Source organism: Hesperophylax consimilis, chromosome 23, assembly GCF_061612785.1.
Source record: "Hesperophylax consimilis isolate HC1 chromosome 23, BYU_Hcon_1.0, whole genome shotgun sequence".
Classification (NCBI taxonomy): domain Eukaryota; kingdom Metazoa; phylum Arthropoda; class Insecta; order Trichoptera; family Limnephilidae; genus Hesperophylax; species Hesperophylax consimilis.
The window spans coordinates 29,533,964-29,550,556 of NC_142858.1; the positions used below are offsets into that span (position 1 = coordinate 29,533,964).

The 16,593-nt window shown below is 35.4% G+C and overlaps 1 protein-coding gene across 1 annotated transcript in view; it reads right to left on the reverse strand.

Moving 5' to 3' along the window:
* Nucleotides 1–16,262, reverse strand: part of LOC149412535 (LON peptidase N-terminal domain and RING finger protein 2-like) — a 51,584-nt gene extending 35,322 nt beyond the window's left edge. The window contains exons 1-2 of the mRNA XM_089646174.1: nucleotides 16,179–16,262; nucleotides 14,729–15,174 (exon numbers count right to left, since the gene is read on the reverse strand). Coding sequence (XP_089502300.1) covers nucleotides 14,729–15,128 — 400 coding nt within the window. The 5' untranslated portion in view covers nucleotides 15,129–15,174; nucleotides 16,179–16,262. The remainder of the gene's footprint in view (nucleotides 1–14,728; nucleotides 15,175–16,178) is intronic.
* Between the last annotated feature and the right edge of the window lie 331 nt (nucleotides 16,263–16,593).

Genomic DNA, 16,593 nt, shown 5'->3' on the forward strand with positions numbered 1-16,593 from the left:
AAAAGTTCAATTTCCATACTTATTAATATTTCTGGACGTATCTGAAAACTAAAAACTTTTAGAAGAAAGAACATAAAAAACAATCAATGGCTCGCCTTAAGTTTTTCGTAACTAAAAATATGTACAAAACACACGCATTTTATTAGACAAATGTACTACAAACTTTTTATTAGACAAATGTACTACAAACATTTTATTAGACAAATGTACTACAAACTTTTTATTAGACAAATGTACTACAAACATTTTATTAGACAAATGTACTACAAACTTTTTATTAGACAAATGTACTACAAACATTTTATTAGACAAATGTACTACAAACTTTTTACTAGACAAATGTACTACAAACATTTTATTAGACAAATGTACTACAAACTTTTTATTAGACAAATGTACTACAAACATTTTATTAGACAAATGTACTACAAACTTTTTATTAGACAAATGTACTACAAACATTTTATTAGACAAATGTACTACAAACTTTTTGGTCACCTTACTTTTTGTATCATTTCATATAAAAACAATTCTTGAGGTTTCATTTACTTTTAAAATTGCTTTATATGGTTAATTTATAGATTTGAATATAAAGCGTGGTGTTTTCTCTTTCCGACATAATTTATGTAGATCATGTTTCTCACCATGACAGCAAGGGAGACAAATATTTCTATGATACAATATGATTTGTTCCCAAATACGAACAAATTAACTTGAAGGGTTAAATATAAATATTTTAACTGCGTAATGTAATAAATATTGGATAAATTGGAATCATCTGATTGACTAACGTCGTGATTTTAATAATGCTAGACAACAATGTTTATCCGGCGCTTTAAATAAAAAGTCAAGTTGTCAATCAAATACAGTTAAAAACATCATCAATGGTTGAATGGGAGATGGTTCTAAGTAAGCGAATATCGCAATCTTATATTTATTAGCAACGGAGTTATAAAATTTTAATTACCACTCATGTGCGGCCGATTTATTTAACAGCTTAGTTATTCGGAAAATTTTGCCCGTTAAAACTAGACTTAAAATTATGTTTAGTCATTTCGTTGGTAAATACATAGTTGCGTAATCGTTTTTAGGTTGCTCACTTAAATAGAAGTACCGACACATTATATATGAACATGTGTTCCGCTATCATTATTAATATACATATATTTTTAATATATTCGTAATTTACTAAAAGTTTATCAGGAAAACCTGTTTATTCATTCGTAAGGCAATCCCGTTTTTAACCGGAATTACCAATAATTTGAAGAGTTAACTAACTAACCATCACATCTTTTCCACGCAGGGGTAGGCAGAGAGCACAACTCGGTCTTTACACACACTCCTTGCCTCATTCACATTCATACATCGTCTCATACATACTCTTCTATTATTCTGACTCTTGATGTGCCCGACTCAAGTATCTGATCCACTTGATCGTGCCATGTCTTTTTCAGGCGTCACCGACTTGTGCTACCATTCACATTTGCGTAATATATTCTCCTTACACTCCTTTCTTCGCTCATTCGCCCTTTCTTAATCTTACTCATTACGCTTTTCCACACGACCATACGTGGTTTTACCACACATACGCCTAATAGATCTCATTTCAACAGCATTCAGTCTACTTTCATACTTTCTCTGCCAGTTCCATGCCTCACTGCCATACATCAGGGTAGGTATCAATACTCTATTGTGGACTGATAGCTTCGCGTTTGAGATTCTTAAAAAATTAACAATATATATTTTTCTTAGTGTATGTTCTTATTTATTTGTTAGCCCTTTTAAAGAACCTTATACACATGAATATTAAAAAGTATACAGTATTTATTTTACATTACTAAACTGCCTCAGTAATAATCTTATGTATTTGTTAATTAAGTGAGAAATCAAAGATTTCAAATGACTCATAATGATGAAATTATTTACTTCCATATCTATCCACCTATCCACCGCTTACCCGCCCTGGTACAAGTAACAGATGGTTACTACTTCAGGGCTCTCATAAGTACTCTATTTTTTTGGTTAAATGACTCTACATTTATTATAAAAATAATCAAGCCTCCAATGTCCCTGCATAGCGGTTAAGCTGCAGGATGACTACAATATACACAAAAACACAATTAACAGCATTAAAAATGTAATATTGATGATTCATTTTAATGCTGAAATGCATCTTGTATGCTTTGTCTAGTTAAAAATATTTTAACACTGCAAGCCTACTCATATGTAAAGCATTTAAGCATTAAAATGAATCATCAACATAAAAAAGTTTTTTTTTCAACTTGAAGTCAAAAAATTACAAATAAATAGTAGTATATCTGTGTGTATGGATAGAATGGCCAACCTTATGATTCCAGAGATAGCCTCATTTTTAATGTCAGTGCCATTTATAACTCCTTCATTTGTACACGCAATTGCTTCATACGAAATTTTATAGCATAGTAATGATCAGCAGAATCCATTTCTAGCCAAAAAATACCCTTTAAAATTCAAGTCTCTATGTCTATGAAAGGCGATTTTCAGCCCACTGTGCGGCGCTCCGCAGTCCGCACATAGCGCGGCTGCTCAAGTCGGCGCATACTGCGTCCCAACACACACCACCTTAGCACCAAGCCTCTACACTACCGACTATCGACCAGGTACATCGAGCCATTGACTTTGTAAAAATTACACCAGCCGAAATGTTCAAAGCAAATGGCAGATTAGCTGATGCATCAACCGCAGGCGAATAATTTATTATATGAACTAAAGAAAAACGGACATCAAAGAGGGATTGCTACATCGCCTTCGATTTAGAAGTTGGTGTGAATGCGTAATGTACGGGCGCAAACTAATAATTTAAAGCGTAACTTGCAAAAAGTGTATTGTGATAAAATAATTAAATGAACGCGAATAATTAAATGAAATGATGTACGTTACGTTTAACCTTAATTGATTCATTTGCAACTTCTCAGTCAATTAAGTAAAATCCATATTAGACCATTGATTGCAATAAAGCGCATAGTCGTGACAATTCTGATAAATAGCAAGATAAGGGGAATTGATACGTACGAGTATAAGCCCTAGATATATTTGTACTCCACTAATAAGAGTTTTTCACTGATGTATCTTAATTTTGTGTATTTTGGGGGTGGCATGGTGGGATGGAGGGGAAGGGAATGGATCTAGTCTGTGTTGAGTAATATGTACTGTGTGAATGTTATTTATTGATTATAGGTTTTTAAATAATTCGAATTCTCTGTATGAAGTGTTAAAAGTGTATGAAGTGTTAAAATTGTATGAAGTGTTAAAAGTGTATGAAGTGTTAAAAGTGTATGAAGTGTTAAAAGTGTATGAAGTGTTAAAAGTGTTGAAGCGCGGTGAATAGATGTGTTTTGCTTGGAGTTTGTGTTATATTGGGGCATTTTGAATGTGTGGTACAAGTAATATGGCATTCGTACATATAAACCGTTCATTTAATATAAGGGGTATTTGTACAAATAAGCCTTACATATAATACAAGAGGTACTTGTACACATATAAGGATATACGCCCTTGTATTGCTAATTTTTATTAAGAATCTTAAAATTATTCGTAAGCCAGTTAAAAACGGGATTGTAGGCCCTAAACTAAAAGGTTTCATGATAAGCTAATGAAATACGAATATTGTGACGATGTCGGAACACATGTTCATATAAAACTATTTCAATAAAATAAATTAATTAAGGCCACCTCTGAACGTATAATTAATAAAAAACGTATATCAATAAAATAAATTAATTAACACCATGTATGAATGTATAATTAATAATTATTTTCGGCGTGGATAGGTATTAGAGAAGTACTAAGATGAAACTTACACAAATCTAAAGAGGTCAACAGCACGGTATATTCCTTTAATTGGCAAGTGAAGCACTTATCTCTAGAAGTGCAGACGTTAGTAGGTGTCAAGTGTGGTGCGAAGGGGGCAAAGCAAAGCTGTAGGCATAAACCGTGTTGAATGATTCGGTCCATTTATAAGCGGGCATCGGAGGAGTAGACACGGAAATTAGCCGCGTAAATTGCATTCCGGGAGGATTGCTTTGGGAGCCACTGGCAGAGTCGGATCAGTTAAGGTTAAACGCAACGCTCGTTGTATTCTACGTGTTCACAGATGGCGTTAATTAATTAATTTTTTTTAAATACGCTTTTGCAAGGAATTGCTTTACAATATTAAGACAAATCATTTGTTTGCGCCCGTATATACGCAATATGAATATGAATCAATAGTTTTGTTCGTGTAAAGACTTAATTCTTTCGAGAAAGGCACACAAATACAATATTTTACCGATGATTCAATCCAATATTGTATTTGTATGCCTTTCTCGATAGAATTGAGTTTTTATATGGACAAAACTATTTATTCATATTGCGTATATGAGAGCGCAAACAAATAATTTGTCTTAATACTGTAAAGCAATACCTTGCAAAAGTGTATTATACAAAATTAATTAATTAACGCCATCTGTGAGCACGTAGAATACAACGAGCGTTGCGTTTAACCTTAATATAATTAACTCGATAGCTCACACCCGTAAGAAAAGTATCACAAATCAAAAAGTGCGATTCCAATATAGTCATATCTCTACTTCGTCGACTCACCGCTAGATGGCGGAAGTGACTCATTTGCACTGTGGTATTTGAACGTGAAGTGACTCAAAATAAGTGTTATACCTACGCAGAATTCTCACTCGGACATCCGGACTTTCGGGCATCGAGCACTTGAAGGAATTATATATAAATTATTCCATAGGTTAGCATCTCATAGGTACAGTGATGGTATGTCTTGGGAAATTGCTATATATCTATGGAATACACAAAATCTGTAGTCGAAATTATCAACCTCGACTGGGGAAATTTCTGGAATCTTGGAAATTCTATAGAACCTAAAACTAACCACTGATATAAATAAATAATTCAGAATTTGAGAGCCTCATAAAAACTCATTGCGAAATCTGGGGAAATTTAGATCTGAAATCTAAGGAAAAAAATAACAAAACCACTCTGCAGGACACGGAAATACCATACTATTTGCTAAACAGGTAAATGTTTTGCTTCAACACTTAAAAATTGTATCCATTAAAAAAAAATTGATTTAAAGGATTGTTACTTCCATTCAACTTTTGTATCTGTCTTTGATAAATATTTTTTTTATTATTTAAGAAAATATTGGAAGTAAAATAGTGATGTGATTAAAAAGAATAATAATGGTATTTTTTGTAAAAAAAATTACAAAAAATATTTTATCTTTGGATTTTCTTATTTGGGCCTAACATTTACTTGTTTTTCAATTCGTGACAATTTATCTTTTAACTTTTTAACCCCAGCACATTCAGTTTCTGCTATTATGAAGCCGCATAGAGACGAAAGTAAAAAAGCAACCCAAAGACTAAACTTATTCTAGTCAATGACAGACTCTAAAAAAGGTTTAGTTACCGAGGTTGTATGTCATCGATAAAGGCGCTCCAGGCTGTATTACCACCGTCTGTATGCGGCTTCATCGTAATTTAGAAGAAAGAGACCTTTATTACTGTTTTTATATAAAACGAACGATAATAATTTCGCTTTCGACGAGTTATAAGTTATTATAAGATTAGACTTTATATTTTGTTAAAAGCTCGACGTTCATTATTTGCACTTACGTACGAGAATTACGACGATACAAATCAAATTAATTACATCAAATTTCTAAATTTCAGTACGATCGACATAATAGAGCGATTGAAACATTATCGATGCAGATGAAGATGAAGAGAACCACTGTGCTACGTCGGCTTATTTTTAACCGCCAAGTATTTCAATAAATACTAGTATTTCATAAAACAATTATTGTTTTTTTCCGTTCAGTGGTTCCGTGCAGCTGACCGGCAATCAACAGCTGCGGGTTCAATTCCCGTCGGCGGCATTCATTTTTTCTCGGAACATTTTTTCAATTTATATTTGTGATTCAGGCTAATTATTATTGAATTGGAGCATTGAAATCATTCTTGTACAGCGCCCGGGGTGATTTTTGTAAATAATTAGATAGAGCATTGAAATCATTCTTGTACAGCGCCCAGGGTGATTTTTGTAAATAATTAGATAGAGCATTGAATTCATACTTGTACAGCGCCGGAGGTGATTTTTGTAAATAATTATATAGAAAATTTGAAGTCATACTTGTGCAGCGCCCAAGGTGATTTTTTCACAAAAACGGCACTACAAAAGATATCAAACTTACAATATATTTGCGGATCTGTCTTAACATCGGGCTTCACCCATATTCATAATGTGTATAAAGTGTTATGTACATCTGCTCGAAACTTCTCATTAGATTTAAATATTAATTATGAACCAGTCAAGCAAGTCCAACGACGGATATTAATGATACCTACATAACATCATAGAATATACAAAATAATAACAATTTCCATTTCCCTGAAATTTGCTTCAGAGCAACACAGATATAATATATTTATACACTTGTCAATTTTAGCCATAAATCTGATGATAACTGGTTTAACATTCTAGCAATTACCCTATTTTACAAAATACCTATTCCATCATCATTACAGATATTTCTGAAATAACCGCCGCAATATGAAGTAATTTCAGTAAATTTAAAAAAATTCTTAGTCATTATACAATCCATATTTTTTGCAGTGACTTGAATTAAACGCTTATTTTGCAATGAACCACCGAAACTTACATAAATTTGTTTCGATTACCGCATTAGATAACCTAAAAATACACAAATGTTTATATTATGTTGTATGAAACTATTACACAGTTCAAACTTAGGTAAGATGTGACGTGATTTATCAATTCTAATACTGGAGGCTTTTTCACTTTTGACGTAACTTGAATGTAGGAAAATAACACTTTGGGCGTCAGTGTATAGCGATTTAGATAAGGATGCCGTGTGCAACTTTGTGGTTGCACTTGGAAACAGATGCACTAACAGAGATTCTGTCATCTCTAACTTTGCAACCCACCTGTTAACAAATTGACGCGCACGATCGTAAACCAGCATTTAAATGTAAATTATTTATACGAATATTATTAGGTAGCAGTTTCGGTAAGCTCACGTTTCTAATCAGCAATTAAAGTGATAATAAACTAATATAGCCATTTAAGTATCACCTACTAATATTCAACGTGAAATTGATGGAATTCTATACAATCAAGTAACGCTACCGATTTCATTGTGAAAATACTGTAAACCCATTTGAAACACATTACGAGTGGTTACGTAATTGATAATGTGGAAAATTTACGAGCCACACTTATGAACCGTAGAATGTGCATTGAGTTGCGCGTTTAAAACTAAAATTTAGTAACGAACAAGCTGAGAAACAGACCAAACTAAAAATGAATAGCGTGGGACGATAGAGATTTATGAGGTCAATCCCAAAAGGCGTGGCGATGAATTTACAAAATGGACTATCTACATAAGTTACAGTGCGGCCTATGAATATCACTATATATTTGTATGAAAAGAATAAACACCCTGCCATTTCATAACAAGCCATTTCTTAAAGAAATGCCAAAAAAATAGCTAAGAAAGTGTCTTTTCATGGAAGAATTACGAAAATTTAGTAAAAACATTTTTTTTACTAATGTACTAACATGTACTGTTCTAGTATTTTCTATATTAGTCGAGTAGGTAACTTTAAAACAAAACTAATCCAGAATAGAACAATGAGACAAATTTTGAAGTGTAACAAATATAAGTCATATTTTCGGAGGAAGCAAAAAACATGTTGGGGTATGACAATATATATTAAATGAAAAAACACACTTTGTAATACACAACTTTTTATTTGAATTAATAATGACAGCCAACTGAAATAAAATATTGCTAATTTATTAAGAATCTCTTCAAACTATCCGTAATCCGATTAAAAACGGGACTGCAGACCCTTAACAAATGAATTGATAAGTTTCCTGTTAAACATTTAGCAAAAGAGGAATGTGTTATCACGATGTCGAAACACTTAAAAAATCATGATATTTTCGAATTTCGTCATTATATATAATCAAGACAAATGCAGGTGCATGAACACGTCTTCCGATATAATAGGAATCTACTAAAAGTTTATCAGGAAACGGTTTGTAAACCCGTTTTAATATAATAGGAATAATACCATTAATGTATTATCGCGATGACGGAACACGTGTTCATAAAAGTCATAATATTTTCGCATCTCGTCATTATATATTATTATCAAGGCTTAATATACTAGGAATATACTAAAAATTTAAACGTAAACAGCCTGAAATCCCGTTTTTAACCGGATTACGAATAATTTGAAGAGATTTGTAATAAATCAGAAAAAACGTTTTTCTCCGTGCATCAATATATAGCTAAGTTTCCAATGAAATTAAATTTAAAGAAAAATGTTAAAATTATATACGTAATAAATTATTATAAATAAGCGAAGTTCAAATTAAAATGTATGTTTATAGTATACTGTGGATCTATTTAAAGGTTAATAAATAAAAAAATAAATCTCTCGTCTTCCTGTAAACTGGATAAGAAGAAGATAATATGTGGGTTACTTTAGAAAACACAAATAACAACCCACAAGCCATGAATCACGTAAGGTCTAGTGATTCAGTTACTGGGATATTGGTTGTTAGTTGTTACTAAGTTGATGAGGTAAAGGTGCCACTCGGTGGACGGCATTATGTAAGAGAACTCGCCTTGTTTCATTACATATCACATAACATCTATTTGAACAGAATGAATGAACGAGGCGATGGAAGTTTGTTTAGGCAATCTGTATTCATAATGTAGGTAAGGTTCAGATCAAAGGTGAAATACATCAAACTGTTGCGTTGAAAGAAAAGAAAAAAATATTATGCATACATAATAATTATATTGCGTATTATTTTAGCGACATAACATTATTATGGCGTTGCCGACGAGTGGAAGTTAAATTAGGTTAAGCAGACGTAACTAATTATATTTTCTTGTGATTTGATTTATAAAGGCGATGCATCCCATTGTGTAACATGAGGAATCGGACCGCTAGCAATAACACTCCCTATGTAGATGGCGATAAGGTTTAAATTCCCGCTAAGCTCTTTTTGATTTATCCAAAAAAAAACTTCGCCAAAAAGTTAGTTAAATTTTGTTTTGCGAAGTTCAATAACAATAAATGAATAACCAAAAGGGGTTCGTAAGTGGGAAAATTGGAACTTTAAAGTAGTTATTATAGGCCTGATATGTTTTGGGTTTATAATTAATTGTTTTAAAGGTAAAGATGTATTATACTCGCAGTATTTAATTAAAGTTTCAAAAACATTATTTATAAGCGATCAAATTTTAAAACCAAAAACACGTGATCATTAATTCGAAGTTCTTCGCCGTATACCTCTTGCGGAATCCTAGCGGGCTACTTCTTATTGTAATTAACGACCGTGACCGTGGCATTTGGAATCGCAACCCTAAAATGTATATTTTGTAATAAAGAGTCGGTCACTCGTCCGTCTACGCAGGCGACACGGAGTCAAAGGGTGTATACTACGCCGTCGTGTGTCGGAGCGCGACAGTCGAAAGCTCGTTATCTTTCTTCATGGCGCTGTTACATAAACTTGAAATGCGGGCAAGGGGGGAGACGGCGCGCGGGAGAACCGGGTCGCCGACCTTTACGTAACGCGTTCCCAGTGCCGGGTTCTTAGGACCCCTCCCGTCAAACGGGAAAACAAACGGTCGGCTATTTCCAACAATCACGTTTATAGCCCGGACAACATGGATAATAAAAATACAATGATTTTCGGGTATCGATCGCGAGGGCAAGCTCGGATCAAATGTGTCAGGCGGGCTTTACTGCTCGCGGTCGTGGAGACGCTCCGGGCATTACTTTGTCAACGAGGTCGTATTACGAACATAATATATGGCAGACACACATTACGTGATGAAAGTCACTTTCCGCTGCGAATGAGAACATTTTGAAGATTACCAAATGCACTCCTCGATGACTACGTGATATACTGATAGATAACTATTTATTGATGTATTACCTAATATTAAAAATTAATGTTTTTTTCTTTCAAATCAAAACAGGCGGATGGTGTTAAGCGGGAATTTAAACCCTATCGCCATCTACGTAAGGGTTGTTATTGATAGCGGCTCATATAATCAACATAATAATGATTGCATAAAACAAGGGTGTATTTATTTTTTTTATCCATTAAATTAATAATTAATTAAAATCTCTCTTCTTTTGATATTTAAAATGTATGTTATGCATCCTTCACCATGAAATCTTCGCCGTAACTCCATTAAATATATTTGTTTGTATTTTGCAAGCATGTTTTTTACACAATGTAGGCACTTGAACACTTTATTATAAAGTGGATGATGTTTATCTAGTAATTATATGAACAAATATTATATTACAGAATGCGATTGCGTGCGCTTGCGCGTAGTGTAATCGTTTGATGTTAGATTCATGCAATAGAAATGTCTAATCAAATTTGATAGGCGTCCCGTGAAAAATCTTGACTCAATCTGATTTCTTGGCATATCAGTTCCAATTTTAAAAGTAAGACTTTTTTATGTGAATTTGCACAAGAGTCCCAACTGCTCAGAACCTTCTGGAGCCAGTGAGACTATGGAACCCCCGATTGGCGCTTGTTATGAGGGTGAAGGTAATGGGGAAGGGAATGAGATGGAGAAGAGGAAGGTGGGAAAATGTGTGGCTATTTAGATCTTATTACTAAAGACGGCCAAAGCTATTTCGAACAACGTTTCAATTCTGAATGGTGGTTTTACACCAGGGCGATACTGAGAGTATCTTCCACTCTGGAACTTGCAGCAAGTATACTATATATTATTTTTTTATAATTAAATTGTGAAATAACACAACTTAATCAAATATTTTTTATAGCGCACGCCAGGATTTCAACCCGCGACATTCGGATTGCTAGTCGAGAGCCTTACCCCTCGACCGCGGAGGCCTTAAGATAATTTTCGGTGAAAATATTATACTATAGGGAGGTAATTTATCACTTGTTTGAATTCTTCTCTCAGTTCCAATTTTGAAAATGATACTTAAATTCGAAGTAAGTTTAAGTTCTCTGAAACCCAACTACGCAGAACGCACAGGCGATCATACGAGATCACGATCCGACAACGAGTAATACATCCCCGATTCGGGAACGTTGTCAGTTAAGGAGTTTATATATACAGGGTGTATCGGCACGTACCCGACAAACTTTAACCAGCTATTCCTTAGCACATTTAGAGTAAAAAATGTTATGGGCACTTTGCTGTCCGGTAACATTTTTTTTCAATTAAAAACAAAAAATAAATAAAAAATCCACACTCCGTCACTGTCATTGGAATTGTTTCTCGTGTTCAACAGCTGTTATTAGCAAGTGTGTCAAAAAGTGTACTCGCTCTTTCGTACACACTAAATAATAATAGTCAAAAATGAGACGAATGGTGCCGTGCCATTTCGTTGTGATTGTAAAAGCGCGCCAACGTCGGTACGTACGTACATTATTCAACGAAACTCGAACAAAATATTGCCAGACGGGTTTTCCAACTTTGACAAAGGATAAAACAGTGGTGACATGTGGTGAAAATATGAATAGTAATTTTTTTATTAAAAAAAAATGTTACCGGACAGCAAAGTGTCCATAACATCTTTTACTCCAAATGTGCTAAGGAAAAGCTGGTGAAAGTTTGTCGGGTACGTGCCGATACACCCTGTATATTGACTATCGAGAAATAAAATTAAATAATGTGGACACACAATTTGTTATTGATTTTAAACAAGGAAATGACACGTGTGATATTACCTATTTAAAATGTTTTTTTAGTTTGTTTTAAGGTCTCGTTTTCCGCGTGGCGTTGTTAACCTGTGGCGGGAAAACTGTATCTGGAAATTTGAAGTTTATAATCGTCTCACCAACAGTTCTGAGTCCGTAAGATTAAGGCGGCAATTAAATGATCACATAATCACATTTGATAACATCGAAATGGTTACTTGTCTTTATTTATTTATTAGTTAATAGCTGACGTGACCGGGACTTATAAATGGTATGGGATGAAGTTCTGGGAGAACCCGACAACTGGGTCTAACTTTTTAAGGTGGATGTGATATGTTTTACTTCATCGTGCCATATCTTTCGCGGGCATCCTCAACCTCTTCAATCATTCGCTTCCAAGTCATAAATTCTCCTTGCACATGGTACATCATTCATCACTTACGTCGCATTTTACCACAAATAATGATTTAATTATCATGTATTCCTCGGCAATCCCAGAATTTTTCTTCCATTCATTTCATGTAGGTAGTATCATGAAATCCACAATGTTACTGTTATATTACATTATATCGACTTCAATTTAGCTGCATATCTCATTCTAGTGCAGAGGCAATGCGTTAAGACTTTCTCGAGTTTCTACCACTCTCTGAACACCCCTGGCACTAATAAGAACATATTTTTAAATTTTCTGAGCAATGCGTTAAGACTTTCTCGAGTTTCTACCACTCTCTGAACACCCCTGGCACTAATAAGAACATATTTTTAAATTTTCTGAGCAATGCGTTAAGACTTTCTCGAGTTTCTACCACTCTCTGAACACCCCTGGCACTAATAAGAACATATTTTTAAATTTTCTGAGCAATGCGTTAAGACTTTCTCGAGTTTCTACCACTCTCTGAACACCCCTGGCACTAATAAGAACATATTTTTAAATTTTCTGAGCAATGCGTTAAGACTTTCTCGAGTTTCTACCACTCTCTGAACACCCCTGGCACTAATAAGAACATATTTTTAAATTTTCTGAGCAATGCGTTAAGACTTTCTCGAGTTTCTACCACTCTCTGAACACCCCTGGCACTAATAAGAACAAATTTTTAAATTTTCTGAGAAATCGAAATGGTATAGGAACTATTATTTATTATTGTACATTTTATTCAGGAAAAAACATAAGTTACATATTTTGCCAAATAATGTATACGTGGATATTGTGTAAGTGCGCAATGATATGTAATAATATGACAAGTATAATGTATGTCGAGAATAATCTGCAATACATGCGTGAATACATTATGGCCCAGTCAACATTAGTTTCTAAATAGGCAGTGTCTGTTGTAAGAAACTAAACATGACACTAATTTTTGTTGTTGGTACGTAATATCAAATATTGTAAATTAATTTATTTTTATCGGTAATATACTAAAGGCGAATAGATGAAAAAATATGAAAAAAATTTGAGAGAAAGAGATATTTTTGAAACTATAATTTTTAATAATATTGCCTTTAATTTGATATTTTTGGTCCAAGGTACGAGAATACTTTTTGATATGTCGCTGTATTGCTCGTTGGAACAGAAAGGTCATATCTGCCCAGAATAATAAAGGATTAATTCTTATTAGTATTGCGAGTAAGAAACGTAATTTAACTGGCTGGACGTGGGAAATTATTACGTGTGTAGGAACCACTAGTTGCATAAACATTATGTTTGTGTTCATTATTCTCGTTACGTACACAAAGTTATATGGTTTTGTTTAATTTCCTGAAAAAAATATTAGCAATTCATAATATATCGACACGTGTTCTTTGCCTAATAAATATGATGAAGGAACGCGACAATATCAGTATTTGTATGAATACGTGTTCCGCCGTCTTCATAAACATTCGCTTTTAACTGTCGCTTCTACGATTCGTTCTTAAGTTCAACAGCTCGGCTATGGAACGAACTGCCGGCCTCTGTGTTTCCTCCCTCCTACAACATGGGACTCTTCAAGACCCATGTTCACTCCTTCCTCTCCACAAAAAGACCCTCCACACAGCATCCCCAAAGATGACATAGGCCCTGAGGGAAATTATTTTCTTCAGGGCCTCCTGTGTGGAGTTAATATAAAAAAAAACTTTATTGTGAACTCTGTCAATGCATTCGTTAAATTTTGATAAATTAACAGAATTTTATGTCAGTAAGTGTGGTTTAATGGGCAAACTTTGGTGTTATTTTCTCTATTATACACAGTTCATAGGGGACAGTTTTTAAAATAAAATAAAAATATTACACGGAATAAGCCGATACAAGAATCCAAACTAATATAAACTAATGTATACATTTTATTCCTCCATGAATAAGTAGTTTATATCTCCAGGCATGTTTGATCATGCATCATCATCATGTTATTTTAACTAATTAAAGTTTTAAGGTAATAGCGGATCAACTCACAAACTAAATGTTTGCTTGATTACCATTTTAATATATTCCTCGCTTACATAGTTGAACAAACGAATACCCAAATGATAAAGACATTTTTACAAAACACATTCGATGTTTAAAACATGTCGAAATATTGTTTCTGAGAATTGTAAGATATTATTTTTTTAACTTTAAATCATTGTAATGTGAGTGATAGTTTTTATGCGACTATTATTTATTAGTTATTAATTACTAACCCTTGGGTAAAAAAATTGGAAACATTTCAAGAAGACACACAATGTAAAAGCCCCATGGGCCTCTAAACGATATATCATATACATCAATATTTTGCAATAAAACACCTGTTGTAGTGATAAGAAAAAATAACATACGCAATACAAACATAGTAATGCAAATAAATATTTTGTAATAAATTTACAGTCGCATTTTTTAGAGCGCAATAGTAAACATAATTATGAATATGAAAATAGTGTTAGAAAAGCAAACATCAGAGAAAAGGAAAACAATTGATAGGGTTTTAATACTCACAGAAGTGCAGAGCTTTGTCACACTTAGCAAGAGCCGCAGAAGCACCTCTGGCGTGCAACAGGCGCTCCGCCTCGTGAGCAGCACGCGCACTCAGTAGCTCGGCGCTCCACCAGCGTTCCACCAGGCGCTGCACGAGCACGTTGGTCGCGCAGTCCCCGCGTGCCCTCGCGCCGCACGCCGCGCAGCGCGTGCGCACGCACTCGCGGCAGCAGGTGTGTCCGCACAAGCCTGTGACGGGCTGGCGCAGCACGTCCCCGCACGCCGGGCACGCGAAGCGCGGGGCGCGCTGGGGGCGGGGCGGCGCGCGCGGGGGCCCACGGGGTAGCGCTAGCCCGCGCGCCCCCGCAGCGCCCCGTAGCGCTGTCATGGCGGCCGCTAGCGCCGCACCCTCCTCCCCCATGCCCTTCACTGCATGCCTCCCTCTATCGACCCGCCGCACCGCGCAGCTGCAACAAACACGAGGACTTATATAACACACGCGGACACTCTGTACACTCGGACTTGTTATTTCTGCTTCTGCTTCCAGCACAGAGAATTAAACTAAAGATGACACTCGCGACCATGAAGCTCGAAGGTTACATCATCTTAAGGAAGTGGGGACACATCCGACCTACTGACATTACGTAAACATACAAGTTGTCTGGTCCGACTTTGACGTAATCTAAAGGCTTTTGAGGTTGGGGTACTTTTAATGTTTCAAAAACAGTACACAATTCCTGTATTTTTTATATTCTACATGACTTGATACACTCGTAGATAATTATAAAAATCGGTATAACGCGAAAAAGGTCACTACTTACATACCTGAGAGAGAGTGTGTGTGAATGTAAACACTGTTAACAGGGTATGTCAGATTATATTAATAGAGTTCTGACGGTATGACTTAAATAATTCAATAAACTCTACGTAAGTGGACTAGAGTGATTGTTCAAGCCAGAATAAGTAGCATGTGTCACTTTGATAATAATATATATATTTCGTCGAGCACGTCGTTCAATGAGTCACAAACAATCTAACCAATGGCAATGTAAGAACTTAGTTGGATTTAGGAATATATTTCCTAATCGGTTTGAGTTAACACGATTTCTAACTAACGACATAGGACATTGAAAGTTACCCCAAAGAGTCAGTCAAGAATGTTATATTATATTATGGTGATGCCTATGTTCAAATGATAAGTCAATGTTTACTAGATTAACACGCAGCACGATTTTTTTAATGACACAAAAACACAAACAATACGCGTATTATGTAAAAAAATATTAAACACGAAACTGACGGTAATAACTCGAGATGTAATTATTCACATTATGCAACAAAATTTCGGTTATCAAAGTAGCAAACACTACCATAACAACAAATTGATGTCAAATATGTTTAGGTTGACTAAAGTTGTTCCCACAGATGAACACACTAGGTTTTACACATGTACCGGTAAATAAGTTATTACCGTAGAATAAATGACAGCGACCTTTGATAAGACGCGCGAGTAGGTTGTGCTATGCTTGCTACGGTCGTGCCGTGCGTGCGCGCAACAAGTCGGCCACTGCGAGAATGGCGGATGGCGGGCGCTGTAATGTGATTACGGAGCGGCGCGGCGCGGCGCGGCGCGGAGAAAGCACACCACGGCGTGACGGCACCGGCCGTGACCCAAATGCTTGCATAACTCTTACCTTACTCGGCGCACTATGGTAATGGCTGCGGCATGAGCACGAGTGCCGGGCACCATCACCGTCTGCAGCGGCACAGCACAGCACACTCACAGGTTCCCGCGCGCCGAGCGCGTCCCGAACGACCCCGCGACTCGAGCCACTAGGGAAATAGAGCGACGCGACGCGGCAGATGGTCTGCGCTACGAAACTTGC